Source organism: Oreochromis aureus, linkage group 15 (genome assembly GCF_013358895.1).
Source record: "Oreochromis aureus strain Israel breed Guangdong linkage group 15, ZZ_aureus, whole genome shotgun sequence".
Taxonomy (NCBI): Eukaryota; Metazoa; Chordata; class Actinopteri; order Cichliformes; family Cichlidae; genus Oreochromis; species Oreochromis aureus.
This window is the reverse complement of record NC_052956.1, coordinates 31680930-31704480: the sequence shown is the minus strand read 5'-3', so window position 1 is coordinate 31704480 and position 23551 is coordinate 31680930. Positions and strand designations below refer to the sequence as shown.

The 23551-nt window shown below is 39.7% G+C and overlaps 1 protein-coding gene across 1 annotated transcript; it reads left to right on the top strand.

Moving 5' to 3' along the window:
* The first annotated feature begins 7566 nt into the window (after window positions 1-7566).
* LOC120433080 lies at window positions 7567-15939 on the top strand. The gene is made up of 2 exons (XM_039598622.1): window positions 7567-7778; window positions 14636-15939. Exon 2 carries the CDS (start codon window positions 14948-14950, stop codon window positions 15929-15931), a length of 984 nt encoding a protein of 327 aa, XP_039454556.1. The 5' UTR covers window positions 7567-7778; window positions 14636-14947; the 3' UTR covers window positions 15932-15939.
* The last annotated feature ends 7612 nt before the right edge of the window (window positions 15940-23551 follow it).

Genomic DNA, 23551 nt, shown 5'->3' with positions numbered 1-23551 from the left:
AGTGCACTTGTTGTACGTTCTCTCACTATAACACGTGTGCATTCATTCCAGAGGGCATTACTGCAGTGATAGATGAACTGCATACAAATGTCTTAAAAACAAAACAAGAACTAGGCAAAGGTATATGTCAGTACGAAATAAAGACGACAGATAATGCACGCAAAATTAGGCCATTGCATTCTAGCAAGAAACATTCGACCAGCATCGACATTCCAACAGTCTGTGAAAATGAATGTGAACAATCGATAACCACTGAAAGGGAGACATCCTCTGGAGAAAATGAAAACCTTTTGGAATACAAAACAAAAAAGAGAAGAGTTAAAGCTAAGTATATGCACAAGTAGACTTTTGTGTAGACATTTCAAAGGGACTGCGTCCATTACTTCTGTTTATTGAAACCTAAAGCTGAATAGTTGTCTTACCTTTCTACCAAGGAACAGATGAAAAGAAATTGTTTGGTCTCTCTCAAGCAGTTGTTATTTATGTGTGTTATTCATTACTTTGGCTTGGTTGCTGTTTTTGATACAAATTCATCTGTGCCCATTGTAATATTTTCATATGTTACTATTTTTATATTGCTATTTATTATAAATAAAGGATTACTTATTACTATTAAAGTTCTGCATTTGTAATTGTTGGTATTATTTATAAAATATACGCTCTTAAATTTTTTGCTCCATAAAACGGTACCTGTCACTTTTTGGACATAGAGTATCAGCTGTTGAGGACCCCTGGCTCATACAAAATAGAAGTAAAAGGTTTCAACATCCAGCCTTTTTATGATTAAATACAAAGTGTAACAACAGAGTTATCAGGGTGTGATTTTGTTAATAGTTGTAATTTAGAGTATGACTAAGTATAAGTTTAATAGTAATGATGAGTAAGAAAATATAGCCAGAGTAAAGGAATGAGACCTGACCTAGGACTGAGATTTGGTATAAAGTGGCATGTTTGTGCTAATGCTGACATTGGGGCTCAGAGTTCCTCTGTGTGTATATATTTGTGAACGTTAACTTGGCTAATGTCCAAGGGTTTGACTGCTTTCCTGTTGGATTGTATCACACAGAACGGGGATAAGAGCACCAGTGGCCAGGCCGTGCACACCCTCATCTCTCTCCTTCACCCGATCATTAGTGTTGGAAACCGGCATTAGCTCAGAGTAGATTAGACTTCAGTATAGTGCAAGTGATTTGATTTTATGATTATTTGATTCAGTTTTTTCTGTGTTCAAGCTCAATTACTTTAATAAAATATGTTGAATTCAAAAATTATAAACTGTGGACATTACCCTTTTAAACCTTTCTGAAACAATACAGGTAAAAACCAGTGTATAAAAGTTTACATAGGTATAAACAGCTCTAACACTTTACTCCAGCCTTTAACCTCCTAGGACCTGGTGTCCACATATCTGGACATCACATTTTGGGTTATTTAGACCAAAATACTAAATCTTGATCAACAAGGGCCTGATATACAGTTACGAGGACATTATACTGCAACTGTTCTATCGAAATTTCAAATGAATGTCCTCATATGTGGCTCTCATTTTTCTCAGAAAAAAAATTAGGTAAAAAAAAAAAAAAAAAAAATCTGGTAATTCTTTGTTTTTACATTCATCGGGTCCCAATTGGCCCAAATGCATGCCATGGAAGATTTCGGGTCTTAGGGGGTTCAAATGACCAGATCCCTTGGGCCTGTTTTCCAGGCCACTAAATTAAACCCAGTCAATTACCAGTTGCACAGAATAAAAACCTACGAGGTCCACTAATAGTCCAAAAGTCCAAATCTTTAATAGAAAAGACAGGCATAACTCAAACAAACAATAATCCAAACGAGGAGTATATATACACACTGGAAAGTAAATAATTATAAGTTATTAAATCAGACTAATTAAATAAAGTAAAACTAATAAGGGAAGACGAACACAATGGAAATAAAAATGACAACAGTGTAAACATACCAAAACTCACAAAATAAAACAGGAAAGCTACTACAAACCGAGTGTGACACAATTACATTCATATTGAAACATATGTGATAATTTTCTTTCTTTGTAGCATTTTTAAGATATGTGTTAGAACAGTCATTATGCTGTTTGGATTAGGAACCAAACATTTTTGCCAAGTAGTTAACTTAATACAAACTTAAAACAACAGTGAACAATTTTCAAGATTCTGATTTACAGAACAAACAAAAGTCACAAAAGGTTTTATTATTTAAGAGACAAGATCCAGTTTTTCACACAGGAAAGAAATGACAGAATCCAGTGCAGCAGGGCCAAAGGTGTGTGTCAGCAAACTGAAAGTTGAGGAATCAGTCAGTTCCTGTTTAAGGTTGTGTTGGATTTTGCGAAGAGTGTGTCTGTTATTAGAAAGTAAGATTAACAATATTACACCAATAACCCAAATACGGGGAAATGACAAATAATACCAAAATAAAGATACAACTTTCATATTATTCTACTAACTTACTTTGTCATATCAGCACTTGAATGGTCGATGCCTTTACAGACCATGTCTCTTGTGACATCGCAGGCCAATCTTCCGGCAAACCCGAGGGCTAGCTCCCCAGCCTCCTCTTCACTCAGAACACTAAACACCGTTACTTTAGTTTTGGCCTTCTTAGGCCTGTCAAGAATCATTGCGGGCAGTTTGGCTTTACGGCCCTAAAAAAGAAAAAGTGAAAACACCAAAAGAGCAGAGAGAGACACACACACACACACACACACACACACACACACACACAAAGTTAAATGCTTTTGTTTACATGGTGTAATTGTGTATATGTTGCAGCAAATGCACAATTTCCAGCCACATTGTCACTTCATTGATACGAGTAACCCGGATTTATTTCAGGTGACATCAAAATCACAAAATGTATACCTACCCCAATCACACCTCTGAAAACATGAACTGACATGTTCTCTGCTTGGATCTGCGCTTGATCTCGTCTTCTGTTATTGTGTAGGTTTTCTTTTTTGAGCTTGATACAGATAAGCAACCATGCACTCTGTAAACTGTACTAGTTCCTTCTGAATCACTTTGAAATTCCTTATCTGCATCGATCCTGTCAACATCATCATCAGCAGCATTATCTGTACTCAGACTTGTGCTGTATACTTCTGTTTCTTTTTCTTTGTCTTCAGTCTGTGTACCTTCATCTCTGACTGTCAGTCCTCCTATCTCACTGTTACTTGTCGGTTTGTTGCAGATATCCTCTCCCTTAGGAACTTTTCCTTTGTCATTCGCTGCCTGATGCTTTCCCTGATGACATTCTTCGCTGGCTACTTCTATTGCTCCTCCTGTATAGCCACCTACTATGCTGCACAGCTCCTTTCCCTCTGCTGTGCTGCACTGTGCTGTTACATAAAGAAGAATGATATAAACAGCACTATATCAATTTAATTGTGAAGGGAAATCCCCACAATATGACACAGTTATGTCTAAAATAGTTTTGTGTAAAAACTGGATCTTGAAATGTCCATTTTAATTACACAGTCCTGGTGTGCAAAGGCAAAATTACGAAAATTATTTCACTTTAAACATTTTTGGACATTGTTTAGTTATACTGTGACTTACTCTCACAGAAGATACAGATGCCGCAAACAGACTTTGAACAATGCATGTGTTTGTATGCACCACATTTCTGGTACTGCACCTGTGAATTTAAAAAAAAAGAAACAAACAAACAAAAAACAAATGAACAAAGTCCATTATATAAACAATCTATATGGCTAAGGACATGTCCCGTACCCGGTCTTTGGCTGCAATCACACACCAGCACTGACTGCACTTCCTAGTTCTATCTGCAAAATATAATTTGTTTAAGTGCAAGTTACATTTTCCAATGTTAGAGAAAAAGAAGGCGGCTAATTTTATATTTACCTATTGAGGAAAATAAGTAGTGGCAAAGTCGGAACCTGAGCTTTGGGATTTCAGTGTTGTGCTCCTCCACATGTGTTTTACCCTCAATGAGAGATTGGGCAAACTAATAATTGACGAAGAAGAAAAAAAAAGAAGAAAAAAATTTGATTAACAAAGAAATGGTTTTTTTAACCCCCGAAAAAAAAAAAAAAACAGAGCAACCAAAGCAAAGCCTTGCTGCTGAAATGGTTAAATCTACAAAAAAAATTGGAGATTTTACCATCCTGTCTCTAAAGCTTTAAAAGCTGAATAGACAAAAATGTAAACATAGGTTAAAGCTATAGTTTTCTGTACCATTATGACATGCACTCCACATGAGTTCCCATCCTGTTGATGTGGGTGGCTCACATGTGACAAAGTCCACTCTCCAGTGCAGCCTCTTGCTGAAGCAAATGAGCTGAGAGATCACAGTTATTACAAATAAAAAGCATATAGAGAAATCAATAACCACGTTTGGTAATGATTTCAATTAAATTAAATATGTTATGTTAAATATGTTGATTAATTACCTCCAGTTTTTCAACACCGCACTTTTTCTGACCTTCAACTCTCCAAATGAATTCATATAGACTATGGTCCTCTTGGGTATGTCACAAAACTGTTTTGTAAAAAGATGGATATGGTAGGCTTGGGCCTTGAGCCTTCCTAATAAGGGACACTGAAAAGTATCATGCACGAGAGTGACAGGGGATTTCTTTAAATCACCCCGTACTTCTTCAGCTGATAACACCTGAGTTAGAAAATACAAACACTGCAGTTGTCTTTTCACTCGCAAAGGCAGTCATGGACGCACGACCTGCGCCTCATGACTGTCTGCGTCCTTTATTTATACAAGATTGTCTCTGTGTGTGTGTGTGTGATACAAAGATAACAACGTCACTCAGAGCAGTGGGTTTGTCCCTTTTCTACATCCGTATGTTCTTGTAAAAGAGCTGAGGTTTCTCTTCTCTACATCTAAATGTTCTCTGAAAACAGGAAGCGGTTAGTAGCTGCACACAAGTTACTAGGTGAAAAGTCACGTAGACATGTGCTTAATGATAAATGAAGGAATACATTTCATGGAGCTGATCACATATATACAATTTTTCTTCTGACATTCCGCCCTGTTTATCAGAGAAATGAAATGTACAATTAATCAGTGAGTAACTACTTGTTTTTCACATTTTCAGTTACTACATCATTAGTTGCACTTCATCTTCATGAAACAAATAGGAAAAAAGTCTCCATAATCTTCATTGATTTCAGTACATCTGCGTATGCTGTGAGTGATAAACTTATCACCTGTGAAATTACAACTTTTAAACAAGGAATAACATAAGTAAAGAAAACAAAATAAAATCAGGAAAAGTCCAACGACGATCAACAGTCTCTTTAAAACTTGTTAAAGTTGAGCGCTTCTTCCTGGATGAGGATGATGATGATGTTATTATGCACTTTACAAAAGTCATTCTGAAGAGGTGGTCGGAGATCAAAATTAGTGCACTTGCTCCAGGGCGTTTCCCATACATTGTTAATGCTCGGCATGTGTGAGCAGACGTAACAGTCTTTCTCTGTGATCCTGTTAAACACGTATCTGTATCAGGCATTGTCCATCTCTTTTCTCGGCTCGTGTATTGTTTTCTTCCGTCTTCCAGGGTGGATAGCGTGATGAGCAGAGCCGTTGCCGGTAGTGAGATGCCAGTTACCACCTGAGAACACTTCATGCTTGAGGTTGGTCACACCCAAATGTATCAGTGAGCCTAGAGTTGGTCAGTGGCTGGAGAGAATGAGAGTGCGAGCTGAGCTCAATCAGCACTCCTCCCTCACCTACTGGACTCACTGACACCGGGGGAGATTCCCCTTACACTTGTGCATCTCTAGTGGTCTGGGCTTCAAGCTCTACTTTCTTGCAGTGGCTCTGATGAATCCAAGATGGTCTCTCTGCCTGCAAGAGACTGGAGAAGATTCGTACGGCAGTTTATTGTTCAAAACAATATCCTTATTTTCTAGTAGTTTTGCCATCCATTCTGCCAGAGTTGTTTCTCTGACAGATTTGTCTAAAGGTTCACTTTTTGCAGCTGAGATTGCATCTGCTTTTTACACTGGATAAATCTCTGGCCATTTTGAGAATACGTCTATAATTACTAGAGCGTATTTTGAGCCTTGACTTTCACTTAATTCAATGAAGTCCATGTGAATGGTGTGAAATGGATGAGGTGGTGTGGGGAAATGTCCTCTCTTTGTTCTCAGATTGCCTTGTGAATTGTGTTTCTGACAGATCATGCGTGTCCTCACAAATTCCTTTGCTGATGTTTCAAAATTTAGGGTATAAAAGTGTGTAGTAACGATCTGCATCATCCCTCCTGATGACACATGGGTCACTCCATGGGTCACTAATGCTGCTGTTCTGTGTAGGGACTTTGGGAGTATTGGTTTACCTTCACAAGTCATTAGATCATTTTCTAGTTGTGCTCCACACTTTAACCATTTCTTCTGTTCTGTAGTTGGTGCGGCTTTTTGTTCATCTTTAAGTACATCAAGTAGTATTTGCATAGAGGATGCAGACATTAATGTGTCTACAGTTTGCTGTGCGGCTAACTTAGCTGCTTGATCTGCAAAGTTATTGCCTTTAGTTATTTCTGATTTATCTTTCTGACGTGCAGCACATTTACATAATGCTAACTGTTTTGGCAATGTAATTACTTCTAACAGTGTCTTTAGAAGATCTCCATGTTGTACTGGGTTTCCAGTAGATGTAATCATTCCTCTGTTCTGCCAAATTTTTGCAAAGTGGTGCACTGCTGAAAAAACATACTGACTTTTTTACTGCCTCTGCTGCGGCTGCACAGGCTTGCACACACGTAGGCAGGCCTGACGCAACAGAGTCTAATTTGCACGAGTAAAATGCAAGCAGGCGTTGTTTTTCTCCAAATGCCTGTGTTAGAACAGCTTTCATGTAACCTGCTCCTCCATCCACATGTACGTAGAAAGGCTATTTTCAAGTTACTGAATGTTTCTTCTGTTTTATTTCTTTGTAGATGCAAGACTATATTTTGATTTAAGGCATTTAGGTCATTTCTATTTTTTCAAAGAATTCATACATGTCACAAATCTTACATATGTCAAACTTTTAAGTTAGGATTAAAACTTTGCATTGCTTACAGCTCATAGCTCACAGCTCTAAAACTAGGCATTAGTAAATCATATGCCTAATCATTATGTGTCATTGTGATTGTTAAGAGATTTTTACATTTACTTACTTTGATAACCTTTATTTTGCCTAAGTATAATTTCTTGTGAGAACATGATGTGCCTGCAACCTACAGATTAAGGAACAGAAGCATGCGTGAGGAAGTTACAAAGTCACACATGCTCAGGCAGAGACAGTTCCAACCTGAAGCTGATATGACAAAAGATACTAGTTCCTCTTGTCTTACGGATAACAGCCACTCATGCGATAACCATATCTAGAGATGTTTTTCTATTACATATGCTCCACCTAGGGATGCTGTGTAAGCTATTCTCTGCTATAAAATACTTGCCTGTGTCTTGCCACGCAGTAAGCCTCGCCCATGTACATGCCATAACTTGAGTTTGTGTTTCTTGCTTCTCTAAGGTTTTTTCCTTTGACATATTTCTTGGTCCTTCGGCCCGGATTGGAAATAACAGCTGATTGGCTGTGACTCCTAACCAGAGACCCCCAGTGCATCCTGACGCCGTGAGAAGCCGACCCTGAAGTCTGTCGACAGCCCTCTCTAGGTAGAGGTGAGAGCCCTAGGACGTGAATTCGGGTCTAGGCCAGGGTGATTTAGAACGGTCCACGGCGCTGGGGTGCAGTGAGGAGATCTCCGTCCTAACTACAGATCCTTTGGAGAGGTGAGAAACAAACTCATAGGTCTTATCCGCCGCAAGGATTAATGGCGCATTAGGCTGACCCACTGCACGGGTGCACAAAAGAGAAGCGCATAGGTCTTATCCGCCGCAAGGATTAATAGCGCATTAGGCTGACCCACTGCACGGGTGCACAAAAGAGAGAGTAATCCGCTGTAAGGATTTAAGACGTCTAAAACTTAACTTGAAAAAGTTAAAACTGGTCTGGTCCGCCGCAAGGACCCACGCGCGTAAAGAAACAAGAGTGAATATATGTGTTTTGTGTATATCATTTTCTGTCTGTTGGAAGTAAACTAATTTTACGCTGCTGAGTTGCTTCCAGCTGTTATTGTTATTTTATTTGCTGTAAGACGCTGAAGTACTGGTGACAAAGGAGAAGTAGGTTGGGCTCTGTCCCGTAAAACTGACACCGCTCCGCGAGTAGCACGGAGTAGAAGGGCGTGTCAGCAACCAGTCCTGAGTCTAGTACCAGAGAAAGCTTTGCAGTTCTGTGATAATGGGGAATCAGCCCACCAAAACTCACTGCTGACGAGCAGTGGTTAGAAAAGAAATGTCCAGGCGCCGGACAAATTAGTGCTTGTAGATGGAGAAAGCCTAAGAAAACAAGACGTCCCACTATACATTCACCCATATCAGGAAGAACATAATAATCCCTCATCAAGTAAAAGATTAGAGATCAAAGTTTAAAAAGGGCTGGATACAGACCCAACTGAATACACATAAATACAAGAGGAATGCATAGTAGAATAAACAAAAGGTTAAATTAAATTAGAGCTTATGTATTCAAACTAATAATAGGAAGGATAACAACCTGTAAATTGGTACTAACAAATGAAACAAAATTGGGAAGACAACCAAGCTGAACGAATAGAATAAATGAAAGCAGATAATTCACACAAAACATATTAAATAAAATAGAGAAATGCATAAGGTATATTAAGGCTGTGTCATTGTTCAGCCGAGGAAAGAGTGTGAAAAAGCAAATGTCTCCAGCTTGGGAAGGTGTGAAGCTGCAGATCACATCGGCCCCTGATGGATACATAATGAAATATAAAATAATAAACTATTGTATATTAGTAGTAAAGTAGTGTATTGTAATATACTATTGCTGTTATAAAAAAGGAAAAACAAAACAATGATAACATTAATAATGACATAGTATTAATAAGAAGAGGCACCTCAGTCAGTTATGATGTGAGGTGGATAATTGTTAAAAGTAGTCTGATTCAAGCTTAAGGTTTGTTCAAATTCAGTACAATGATATATGAGATGAAGAAAATAAGGAAAATACCTAATCTAATCAAGTGCATAGAGACACTTGACCTGGTTGTAAACCTGTCATCCTAGATGAGACTTTGTTGAGATGAAGAGCAAACCTATACTAACAACTAATAAGCCAAACCCTGTATACAACAGCTAAAGCTACAGGTTTGAGAAGCTGAATAAAATGAATTAAATATGTGGACACTACCAAGCTGATGAGCAAGTTACACATTTTTATTTTTATTTGTTTTTAGAGCAGAAGCTGCATATTAACACTAGAATTACTGAGCCTTTTTCCCTGGTGCAAGTCCCTACTACTAGATTTACTGGCCTCATGCAGATTTGCGTAAATTCCCCGACCTTAACACCTCTTGGCACCCCGCTGAGATTTTCACAGGTCGTCAGCTCCATTGTTCTCCTGCTTTTGTTGTGCAAACACACCTCCCCAACCCCTAACCATGAGAGATTCAAGTTTTCCTTCCCTGCAAGGCTGCTTTCCTTCCTTACCTGCCTGCATGCCTGTCCATAAACATATATACACAGAGTTGTACATATATTTATATATTTATATAGCCACACCTTATATAATATGCATAAACTCTAGTTATACACACACATATATATATATATATATATATATATATATATATATATATATATGTGTGTGTGTATATATGATATAGATGTGTCTGTGCGTATAACTATGTATGTGTGTGTATAACTATGTATGCATATATATATATATATATATAAAATGTTTGTATAGTGCACTTTCTATACGGTGCTCTGTCCACTTTTTGCAATGACAATGCAGATTTTCCACTTGTGGGACAAATAAATGCAGATTTGCTGTGTGTGTGTGTGTGTGTGTGTGTGTGTGTGTGTGTGTGTGTGTGTGTGTGTGTGTGCGCAACATTGGCATTTGTTTACTCAGATCCAAGGCAGGCCAAACCTCTGTGTTACAACCTACATACAAAAAGACAGACATTCACAATATATGGGTACACAAGTCTGTTTTATTTCAAAGTGTTTCAAACTTTACAGGGTTTGCAGACCCAGTGTCCATCATCCCTGCATTTGGCACAGGTGAATTTCTTACATGTTGCACAGGTAAATCTGCTGCGATTCCTGTTGCAGTTCTCTTGCACCTGGCACTGCGTTGTCTTTACAGTCCCTGGCACAGCAGCTGCAGCAGCCTGCCTCTGTGCTAAGATTTCCTTGTGCTGCATGAATCGGCAACAGCGAAGTTGCTGAGCTAGAAGACGAGAAACAATCTTCTTTGCCTGTCCACCCTGTACATGCCTTGTACAAAATGTAGGCATTCACTGCCGCCAGGTCCAGCATATTGTAGAAAACCGCTACTGGCCACCTGTGTGTTGCTGATCTTACAGAATACATCCGTGCCATTTGGTCCAACACGTCTACACCACACTGTAAAAGCAGAGCGAGAGAGTCATGAGTATATGTTTTTTTCTATAGGCCTGTATAGCACACATCAGAAAACATTGTAGCACTGGTGTAAAATTGTACACACATTCACATACCTTCATGTGGTTGTAGTCTGTGATCGTGTTGGGTTTCCTCTTTCTGCCGTCAACGATCGTCACGCCTTGGTGCATGGAACTTAGAACACACACAGTCTTGTTTTTTAGGTGCATAAATTGTCAAGGACACACTGCCACTTCTAAGCACTGAAGTGGAGAATACCTCTCGCTTTGCAGTATCTTTTGCAAGTTGAGGAAGTTCACGCCGGACTTTATTCACCGTGCCCAGTAATGTTGTTTTGCGCTGCAGCAGTCTGTGCGACAGTGACAGTGAGGTAAAGAAATTGTCCGTTGTGACATTTCTTCCATCATCAAAAACGGCTCCATCAGTTTCATGACCACGTTCTCTGCCAGCCTCTCTCCCTTCTGACGACTGGGGTCCTTTCCCAAGTAAGGAGATGCACTGCAGACATATTTGGTGTCCAAATCCGTGGCCATCCAGAACTTGATCCCAAATTTGTCTGGCTTGGTTGCAATATACTGGGTGAATGGACAATGAACCTTGGTAGGGAACAGCTGTTCATCTATGGTCATGTGTTCCCCTGGGTGAAACTCTTAGCACAGTTCTCGTTGAAGCGTGTCCAGATGTCGGAGATCGCTGCAAATTTGTCTGTTTTCACCCGTTCTGCCCAGTGTCCCTGTCATCAAATCGAAGGTGTTGCATAATTGAAATGAATCTATCTCGGGCATTGTCTCTTTGATTAGTGGCACCAGAAAACTTTCTGACCAGCAATCCACAATGGCACCAACAGGACACATGATTGCTCTTACAAACAGGATTGAAATGAATGCCATAAGTTCATGAACTTAAAGCATAAAAGTCTAGTTATACACACAGACACATCTATATCATATATATATATATATATATATATATATATATATATATATATATATATATATATATATATATATATATGTGTATATGTGTGTGTGTGTACACACACACACACACACACACACACACACGTAGATAGATAGATATGTGTGTGTGTATACATACACCAATATTTTTGAATACACGTGTCCATATTTATGTTTCCAGATTGTTTGTATAGTGCACTTTCTATACTGTGCTCTGTCCACTTTTTGCAATGACAATGCAGATTTTCCACTTGTGGGACAAATAAATGCAGATTTGCTGTGTGTGTGTGTGTGTGTGTGTTTGTGCAACATTGGCATTTGTTTACTTAGATCCAAGGCAGGCCAAACCTCTGTGTTACAACCTACATACAAAAGACAGACATTCACAATATATGGGTACACAAGTCTGTTTTATTTCAAAGTCTTTCAAACTTTGAAATGAACAGTGGTAGGGAACAGCTGTTCCCTACCAAGCATTCTTTCAGCTGGCAACAACGGTCGTGCATTCAGTATAGTTGTGACTTCCGAAAAAAAATGTGGTCAAAATCTCATGAGTAAGTTGAAGCATTTCTATCAGGCATTTCTGAAAGTTGTAACACAGAGGTTTGGCCTGCCTTGGATCTGAGCAACTCTGAGTGAGCAAATGCAAATGTGCCAGGCCTCAAGGACAATGGGTGGTTTGCACAACAAAAGCTGTAGGAGAAACAAGCTGACGACCTGTGAAAATCTCAGCAGGGGTGCTTAACACTCGGGACTTGCACCAGAAAATAAAAAGCCAGTAATTTTAGGGGTATTGGGTTTAGGGAAGTTACGCAAATTTGCGCAGGATAGTAAACCTAGTGTTAAAGCTCACACATGCAGCTGTCTGTGAGCTCAGTTTTATCCTCACACTTCTGCTTTGTTTCTGGCAGCAGCTTTTTCTTTTTCTCTTTGTGTCCTGACTCATGTGTGTAAAGCCTTCATGCCACCGGCAATTTGTCTTTTGTTTTTGTTTGTTTGTTTTGTTGGTTTGAAAAACAAATTTGTGATCATACTTGTGGATCACAGTGACATATAATGATTAGGCATATGATTTATTAATGCCTAGTTTTAGAGCTGTGAGCTATGAGCTGTAAGCAATGCAAAGTTTTTTCCTAACTTAAAAGTTTGAAATATGTAAGATGTGTGAGTTCTTTGAAAAAAGGAATTGCCTAAAATGCCCTAAGTCAAAATGTAGTGTTGCATCTACAAAAAAGAAAGCAGAAGAAGCATTCAGTAACTTGAAACTGGCATTACAGACAAATACAGTTTTGGCTTTGCCTGATTATGATAAGCCTTTCTACTTACATGTAGATGGAGGTGCAGGTTACATGAAAGCCATGCTAACACAGGCATTTGGAGAAAAACAACGCCCGCTTGCATTTTACTCCTGTAAATTAGACTCCGTTGCATCGGGTCTGCCTACGTGCGTGCAGGCTTGTGAAGCCGCAGCAGAGGCAGTTAAAAAGTCCGCTGATATTGTTTTAGGACACACATTGATCATTAAAGTCCCACATGCTGTGACCTCCATCTTACTGCAAGAAAATCTATCATACCTCACACATGCACGACAACTTTCCTATGTAGGCATTTTACTCTCACAGTCACACATCAGAATTGAGAAGTGTGGACAGCTAAACCCTAGCACACTTCTTCCCACTCTGGAAGATGGCGACGCACATTGCTGCATAAGAAAGCTAGATGAAGAAACCAAACCACGAGTTGACATTTACAGTACACCACAAGCAGGTTTCACTGACATTTTTGTTGATGGCTCAGCATCAAAAAATAGTCTGGGTCGAAACTGTGTAGGTTACGCTGTAACCTCAGCAGACAGAATAATAGAAGCGAAACCCCTCACTTCCTCCCACTCAGCTCAAAGTGCTGAATTGACTGCTGTAATACGAGCGTGTGAATTACACGAAGGTCAAGACATAAACATACACACTGACAGTCAGTATGTTTTTTCAGCAGTACACCATTTTGCAAAAATCTGTCAAAATAGAGGCATGGTTACCTCCACAGGACATCCAGTACAACACAGAAATCTTCTAAAAACACTTTTAGAAGTAATAACTCTGCCAAGACAGCTAGCAATATGTAAATGTGCAGCACACCAAAGAGACAACTCAAGCATAAAAAAAGGCAATAACTTCGCAGATCAAGCTGCAAAATCAGCGGCACAACAAACTGTAGACACACTAATGTCAACATCACCCTCACAAATACCACTTGATGTTTTAAAGGATTAACAAAAAGCAGCTCCCACAGCTGAGCAAAAGAAATGGCTGAAATGCGGAGCGAAACTAAAAGATGACTTGATGATTTGTGAAGGAAAACCAATACTTCCAAAATCTCTACACAAAACAGCAGCCTTAGTGACACATGGAGTTACTCATGTGTCAACAGGAGGGATGGTAGATATAATCTCCAAACACTTTTACACTCTAAATTTCGAAACTTCAGCAAAAGAATTTGTCAGAACATGCATGATTTGCCAAAAACACAATGCACAAGGGAATCTCAGACCAAAAAGAGGTCATTTTCCCACACCACCTCATCCTTTCCACACAATCCACATGGATTTTATTGAACTAAATGAATGCCAAGGCTCAAAATACACTCTAGTGATCATAGACGTATTCTCAAAATGGCCAGAAATCTACCCAGTAAAGAAAGCAGATGCCATTTCAGTAGCAAAATGCTTATGTAACCATTTCATTCCAACATATGGCATCCCCACTCTGATAAGATCAGATAATGGGACACACTTTGTCAATGAGGTAATCAGCAAAGTCTCTGAAGCACTAGGATTCAGCATCAAAAATCACTGTGCTTATCACCCGCAAAGTGCAGGATTAGTGGAAAGAACTAATGGCACAATAAAACAGAGACTTAGAAAATGTATGGAAGAAAAAGGGAGACCATGGCCTGAGTGTATAGGCCTAGTAAAAATGTGGATGAGACTAACACAGGGTTCTCAGAAACTCACACCTTTTGAAATCATTCATGGCAGACCATTTCCACTGCCAATCACAAGTGAACCTTTAGATAAATCAATCAGAGAGACCACACTAGCAGAATGGATGTCGAAGCTACTAGAAAACAAAGATATTGTTTTGAACAATAAACTGCCTTCTGAATCTTCTCCAGTATCTTGCAGGTTGAAGCCAGGTGATTGGGTCCTGATTCGAGTCCTCCAGAGAAAGAATTGGAGCTCGCCCCGCTGGGAAGGCCCATACCAAGTGCTTATCACCACACCAACTGCCTGTAAGATAGCAGAGAGACCATCTTGGATTCACCAAAGCCACTGCAAGAAAGTGAGTGACAGCCTAGACTCATAGACTCCAGCACCCCTACCTTCTGGTGATCTACCTGGTGAAGATAGGGCTGATTGGGTATATCCCGCCCTCTACTTCTCGCCAGTAGTCTACTCACCCAAGGATCTAGGTGTGTTTGGCTGTCATGAAGACACTCGCCGTCCTAGCAGCTATCCTCCTGCTCCTAGCAGGACTCCTCGCGCTTTTCGAGGACAATAAAGAAGACAAACAGCACCACCTGCAGACAAGATGGACACATGACAACTCACATCTTCGTGACATGACACAAGACCACATTCACCCATGGATGAATAACGCATGGTATCGCTACGTGCATGACAGAACCAAGGGAGAGCCTAACAACACTGCGTGTTACGTCTGCTCCCACATGCCAAGCACCTCAACGCATCCCACCTTTTATGGAGACTACATGAACAAAACACAAGCCAAATGTGCCGCCAGCTTTTCGGGCGTTGGCTATCAGCATAATAAAATCACCATCAACGAGACAAGCTCATCTACCATCCACTCGCTTAACTTCCTTAGTATCTTTCAGGGACCACCCCAACACGAGATAATCACCATTGAAGACGCTGGACTTGACAATGGAACGTGTGACCAACTTTTCTGGATCAACTTCAGCGTGACAAACCGGAACACATCCATTCACTTCCCAGTGTTCTTGGACCAAACCCTAGGGAAGAACCACTCCATGTGCTACCAGCAAAACAACGGTAACAGACCGCTTGGAAACACCACTAACTGTAATCAGACCGCTGGAAGTGGAGAAGGTGCCCCTGTGAACACGACCGGCCCCTCAAATGGCACTTACTGGGTGCAAGGAATGGCCTGGCTATGTGGACAACGTGCTTATTTCATACTACCCCCAGGCTGGACTGGAGTTTGTGCCCCCATCTTCATATCAGACCACACCTTCAGGATGACCGCTGTAAACACCACCCCAACCACACGATGGAAAGGAAGATCAACATCTCCAGGTATCCAACCACACGACCCCGTGTACGGCAGTGATGTGCCCGAGGAATTCAAACTATGGACCACTGGACAGAAGGTCCTCCACTCACTGTTTCTGTGGGTTGGAACCGGAAAAAAACATGTTAAAGATTGAAACATTGGATTATCACTTTGGACTCTTTCTGAACGCATCATGTAAAATCAGCGACGAACAAAACCAAGAAATCGACGCTCTGCGCATTGCAGTAATGCAACACAGAGTAGCATTGGATATGATTCTCGCCGAGAAAGGAGGACTATGTGTCCTCTTCGACAACACCTGCTGTACCTACATAGAATAGAATAGAATAGAATAGCTTTTTATTGTCACTGTTACAAGAACAGTGAAAGGCAGTTTGGCATCTCTCCATGTGTGTGGAGTACACAATAGCGTAAGTATTTACACAATGACAAATTTACATTTACACAAGAAAGATATGTACAAGTTATACATACACCTGCAAACATACACGCACATACATACATACATATATGTATATATACATATTTGCATCCGTACATGCATACACACACATATTTCCACATACACGCTTACATCTATATACATACACATACATGCCATCTAACTAGCAGGTGCATTGAGAGGTGCAGTGTGATCAGTGATATTGCACATTGAGTGTGTGTGTGTGTGGGGGGTGATATTGCACATTGAGGGGGGGGGGGGTGCTGTTGGAACTATACTAAATAATGTTATAATAAATACAGTTTAAAGAGGTAAGGGTGTTGTTTGCATTGAAGTATAAACAGAAATACGATTTATAAATAAGGTGTAATGTCCATGAGTGTTGGCAGTGCAGTTATCCTCCAATCAGGGTGGAGGTAGGGCATGTTTGACAGCCTGTGGGTAAAAACTTCTGTTGAGTCTGTTTGTCTTCGACCTGATGGACCTGTAGCGTTTACCAGAGGGAAGGGGGGAAAAAGTGAGTGTCCAGGGTGCGAGGGGTCTTTGATGATGATGCTGGCTTTCTGCTGAAGTCTGCCAGTATAGATGTGTCTGAGGGGAGTTAGTGAAGTGCCGATTGCCCGCTCTGCTGCCCTCACCACCCGCTGCAGTTTCCTCTTGTCCTCCGCAGTGCAGCAGTTGAACCAGAGTGTGCAGCAGTAAGTCAGAAGGCTCTCAATGGTGGAGCGGTAGAAGTTTACTAGCAGTCTTTGGGGTAATTGGGCCTGACGTAGTTTCCTGAGGAAGTACAGCCTTTGTTGTGCTTTCCCTACCTGGTGGGAGATGTTTGTGGACCAGGTAAAGTCGGAAAGTCGGCCGAGATGTGGACTCCGAGGAACTTAAAGCTTTCTACCCTTTCTACCTCCTCCCCATCAATGTAGAGGGTAGAGTGCTCAGATCGCTTTGTTCTTCTGAAGTCGATTACCATCTCCTTGGTCTTGGCTGTGTTCAGATGCAGGTTGTTGTCGTCACACCATTGCTTCAGATGCTGAACCTCCTCTCTGTAGGCTGAATCATCGTTGTTGTCGATCAGTCCTATGACAGTTGTGTCATCAGCAAATTTTATAATGGTGTTACTGGTGTGGATTGGTGAACAGTCATGGGTGAAAAGTGAGTATAAGAGGGGACTGAGGACACACCCCTGTGGGACACCCACATTCAGAATGAGGGTGGAGGAGGTGTGCTCTCCCATTCTTACGTTCTGGGGTCTGTTGCTCAGGAAGTCCAGTATCCAGCTGCACATTGCAGAGTGCACAGTGCACATCCCGAACAATGTGCATTCCTCAAACATGACTGATGCTCTGAATGCCTTAAGGCAACTGAAGGAAGCCCAAAGTCAGGACTATGTGAAAAACACCACTGATTGGTTCCCCTGGCTTTTCAACGGCTCATGGCTACAAGTACTGAAGAGACTACTCATTGGAGTTGGAGTGTTTTTGATTTTGTTCTGCTTCTTTGCCACATGTATTATCCCATGTCTAAAAGCCATAATCAAACGAATGATTAACACCTCACTTGCAGCATACGTCAGTATTCCACTTGATTTAGAACCTAATGATGAGAGTGAAGATGAAAATGATGAAAATGCCACTGTTTAAAATTATAACGTGAATATAACCATGTTTGGTTAAAATCACATGCACAATGACGAGCTACTTGGAAATGCAGACAGCAAGAAAGTAGACTTTGATGTTTTAAGCATGTTTTATGAAGAAATTAAATCAGCAAAAACAGGAAGGAATGTTAAGAGATTTTTACATTTACTTACTTTGATAACCTTTATTTTGCTTAAGTATAGTTTCTTGTGAGAACATGATGTGCCTGCAACCTACAGATTAAGGAACAGAAGCATGCATGAGGAAGTTACAAAGTCACACATGCTCAGGCAGAGACAGTTCCAACCTGAAGCTGATATGACAAAAGATACTAGTTCCTCTTGTCTTACGGATAACGGCCACTCATGCGATAACCATATCTAGAGATGTTTTTCTATTACATATGCTCCACCTAGGGATGCTGTGTAAGCTATTCTCTGCTATAAAATAAAGAACGGACTGAGGCTCTGCGCGACTTGCCTGTGTCTTGCCACGCAGTAAGCCTCGCCCATGTACATGCCATAACTTGAGTTTGTGTTTCTTGCTTCTCTAAGGTTTTTTCCTTTGACAGTGATCCACAAGTATGGTCACAAATTTGTTCTTCAAACCAACAAAACAAACAAACAAAAACAAAAAAACAAATTGCCGATGGCATGAACGCTTTACACACATGAGTCAGAACACAAAAAGAAAAAAGAAAAAGCTGCTGAGCTCACAGACAGCTGCATGTGTGAGCCAGAAACAAAGCAGAAGTGTGAAGAAAAAACTTTAATATGCAGCTTCTGCTCTAAAAAACAAATAAAAATAAAAAATGTGTAACTTGCTCATCAGCTTGTTAGTGTCCACATATTTAATTCAGCTTCTTAAACCTGTAGCTTTAGCTGTGGTATACAGGGTTTGGCTTATTACTAACAACTAATAAGCCAAACCCTGTATACCACAGCTATAAGATTGCTCTTCATCTCAACAATGACTCATCTAGGATGACAGGTTTTCAATCAGGTCAAGTGTCTCTATGCACCTGATTAGTTTAGGTATTTTCCTTATTTTCTTCATCTCATATATCATAGTACTGAGTTTGAGCAAACCTTAAGCTTGAATCAGACTACTTTTAACAATTATCCACCTCACATCATAACTGACTAAGGTGCCTCTTATTATTAATATTATGTCATTATTAATGTTATTATTGTTTTGTTTTTCCTTCTTTAATAACAGCAATAGTATATTACAATATACTACTATACTACTAATATACAATAGTTTATTATTTTATATTTTATTATGTATCCATCAGGGGCTGGGGGTGATCTGCAGTTTCACCCCCTCCCAAGCTGGAGACATTTACCTTTTCACACACTTTCCTTGGCTGAACAATGACACAGCCTTAATATACCTTATGCATATCTCTATTTTATTAATATATTTTCGTGTGAATTATCTGCTTTCATTCATTCTATTCATTCTGGGCATATTTGTCATCCAAACTATGTTTCATTGTTAATACCAGTTTACAGATTGTTATCCTACCTATTATTAGTTTGAATACATTAGAGATAAGCTCTAATTTCATTTAACCTTTTGTTTATTCCACTTTATTCCTCTTGTATTTATATGTATTCAGTTGGGTCTGTATCCAGCCCTTTTTAAACTTTGATCTCTAATCTTTTACTTGATGAGGGATTATTATGTTCTTCCTAGTCTGAACTGCTTCTTTGTTTCTTACAGTCACATACAAAATGTCCCTCTTTTCCAAACCTCCAGCATGCAGTGCTAAAGCCACTTTTTGGTGTGTGTGTGTGTGTGTAGGCCTACCTCTACCTTTTGCTGTTCTATTATGCATTCCTCTGTCTTTCTTTTGGATTATTCCTGCTCTGGTTTGTTGTTTTTCTAAACATTTCTCATCAGGTGTTAATTTTGCTTGTTTATTCTCCATTCTCAAAGATTTTTTGCTGGGCCGTCACTAGCACACTTGACTTCAGAGTGGTTTACTGATACGGCCTTCTACTTCATTTCTAAAAAATGAAGTGGTAACTCAACCATTCTCCTTTGTCACCAGTACGTGAGCCTCAGCAAAGAAAACAAAAACAGAAGTAGTTCAGCAGCGTATTGTGCTGTAAAATCAACTTACTTCCAAAGACATACACGCATATACATACACACAGATAGACATTTGCGCGCTAATTTGTCACAAAGTATTTCACGGTCACTTCTAAAACTAGTCTAAACACAGTTCCTTTTTGGGGAAAACAACCTATTTCACGTGTTTTATGAAGTAATTGCGGCTACTTCCAACCTATTTTACGCGTATCACGAAGTAATTCCGGCTACAGCAAACCTATTTTGCGCATTCTTCTAAACCCTTCCAGCGGTTTAAGACCAAACAGTGTTTTCTCACCTTCAGTCGTCTTTAGCTGGTTGTTCAGGCCGTCTGGCTGGATCCCAGCATCATGGACCAGAACTAAACCACCGGCCTGGACCCGAATTCTGACATTCCAGGACTTTCACCTCTACCCAGAGAGGGCTGTCGACAGACTTCGGTGCTGGCTTCCCACGACGTCAGGATACAGCAGTCAGACCTTATTGGAGTCACAGAAACATGTCTGTTTTTTCCATCGCTAAGCTCGAAGGACCAATTTAAATGACGGGGGATTTCTTTAAATCACCCCGTACTTCTTCACAGAAAACACAAACACTGCAGTTGTCTTTTCACTCGCGAGGGCAGTCATGGACGCACGACCTGTGCCTCATGACTGTCTGCGTCCTTTATTTATACAAGATTGTCTCTGTGTGTGTGTGTGTGTGTGTGTGTGTGTGTGTGTGTGTGTGTGTGTGATACAAAGATAACAACGTCACTCAGAGCAGTGGGTTTTTCCCTTTTCTACATCTGTATGTTCTTGTAAAAGAGCTGAGGTTTCTCTTCTCTACATCTAAATGCTCTCTGAAAACAGGAAGCGGTTAGTAGCTGCACACAAGTTACTAGGTGAAAAGTCACGTAGACATGTGCTTAATGATAAATGAAGGAATACATTTCATGGAGCTGATCACATATATACAATTTTTCTTCTGACAAAATCTGTGCAAAATCTGTGCAACTTACAAACAAGGTCCAGTGGCTGCCATTTTCCAGACAGGCTCCAATCAATTTCTCATACATCTGAAAGATGTTTTTCTGGAAATAAAAAGAATGTGACGAGTATGTTTTTCTGTCAAGAATGACACTGCAAAATTGCAAAAGCTTGTCAGGTGAGACTTGTAATTAATTCTGCAGATACACAAACATATAGAAAGTGTCATTTTTTTGTTTACATTAATTAAGTTCTATAGTGTGTACGAAACAAATCAAGACCACAGACTCAACACACACCACTCAATTTTTGGTGTTCTTTAACAGATGGCCAAGACAGAAACGTTTTAATCTGTGTGCATTGCTTTTGAGCAAATCTTTACACAGAAAAGGTTTCAGAAAGGTATTTTTCAGGTACTTCTGACAAGGCCTCAATTTTGGAAAATGCTATTTGTTTATAGTGGCAACTTATAAACCCTTTGTGATAAGAACATAGTTACCACAGTCCAAGTCATACCTTCAAAAAGAATGCACTTTGTGCTCTTGTGGACCCATCCAAAATTTTTCCAGTGATTTGGCTTGGTATTGGATAAATGTGAGGGAAATTCTATAAAAATAACATAGAGCTGGGCGATATAAGATTTTTTCATATCACGATATGTTTTTTTCATTTCAGGCGATAACGATATATATCACGATATAAGCCAAATAACTATATTTGTAAGATTTAAATGTGCCGTTGCCCACAAGTAAAATGTGAAATAATCAGCAGCTTGTTTTGATTTAAATATTTATTTCCCATAATAAGTTCAACAGGGTAGATGTACTTAAGGAACATGAGACTTCAGTTTCAGATAAATAAAGGCAAATATTGCAAACTACACAAAAGGCAGCCGCTAATGCGTTTAAGTTTCAAAACAGAAAAAACAAAACAGACTACTAAATTGTCAATTCCACTTAGAAACAAAATTTTAATTCTAAAAATAAATCTTAGTTTGTTTTACAGAAGAACAGACAAAATTGACTAACTTTTGTCAATATCAAATAAACTGAGAACTAAAAGGAAATTCTCAATCTCTCCTTGTTGTATAGCTTAGCTTTTCAAACAATTTTAACAGTTACTATAGTCCAGAGGTTCCCAAAGTGTGGGGCCCGCCCCCTAGGGGGGGCGCAGAGCCATTGCGGGGGGGGCGCGGTATGAAAAGAAAAAAAAAGAAAAGAAAAGAAAGCTTGGACACTGCTAGCATAATGGACAGGTTTTTGATGGGGCTCCCACACAAACGCAAAGCAGGAGATGAAACATCGCCAAATATGTTTCCAAACCAACTTCCTTCCAAGCCAAAGACTAGAAAATATGGTGAAGCATATCTTCCCTATGGCTTCACCTGCACAAGTGCCAAGGTAGGTCTCCCTTCAAAATTAGTTTTCCCTGCATCGGGAGCACGCGCTGGGCTCTCCAAATCACGGACAAACAGTATCCCACATTCTTGATTTTTAGTTCACAAACACTTCTTGTAATGACTAACTACTCCTGACATTTTGGACATGTTAGCTCTTTATGCAGTAAAGTTACAGCGGGATACAAATAATATCAGGCTGATCCTTCCGTAATTTGAACCGGACAAACAGTATCCCAAAGCTGTTTATGTGTTTAAACCCATTTTGCACAGAGAGACATTTTTTGAAAAATGTATTGATAGCAATGTTGAAAATTATTACACAGGAAAAAAAAACAACTACACGTAAAATAATTACACCATGATGCCTCTGCCTTTCTAAATGGAGAGACAGTAACTGCGTGTATATGTAAGCGTGTAAAACCTGAAGATAGTCAGATTAACAGTAACAGTATTTTGTCTCTATCTGCCATTCTGCAATTCATCTCATGTATACAATAACGTGGCGCACAGCATGACGTGAAAAAAGGCACATACCTTTGTCGTTGCGTGACGAACTCTGTATTCCTCGTCCACACATAAACGCAAAAAAAGTTTTAAATAATCTCCATTTTCGGTGAATCGCAATGCTGTTTACATGTGGACGAAAGACCCAAACGCATGGAAACAGCTGCGTTTTCAAAAATACCCATGTAGGTGTGGATGCAGCGTAAAAGAGTTAGTAGTATATTATTACTGCCTGTAATTTATTGCCGTATACTTGTATTTGCTTAATTGTTTACTAAATGTTTGAGGTGTGAAATAAACCGCAATGGAGCAAAATATGGGTGTGTTTGGGGAAAAAAAAGTTTAATTTTTAGTCTGACAAAAGTCTATTTTTTTATGTTTAAGGACAACAGATGGAAATTAGCCCTTGGCTATAATCTGGTATGTTTACATTCATGTAATTTTTTTTTTACATTTATGTTCATTAACATGCACTGTCCTAAATAAATAAATTAAGTTAAATTAAATTAAAGCCGAATGACGAATTAGCACTTTTAGTCAGAGATTGAGCATGCACCGGTTTATTGTCTTTCCAGACTTGCTTTTGGCACAATTTACAGTGCGCGCTACTCTGTTTTTTATCAGACTTGAAATAGCCAAAATACCTTCACACTACGGAACTTCTATGGCCTTTCCGTTCGACAATCTCTCTGGCATTGGAACCATC

Excerpts from the sequence above, each read along its gene's own strand:
- LOC120433080 (XM_039598622.1), top strand. The coding sequence starts at position 14,948 with ATGAAGACACTCGCCGTCCTAGCAGCTATCCTCCTGCTCCTAGCAGGA.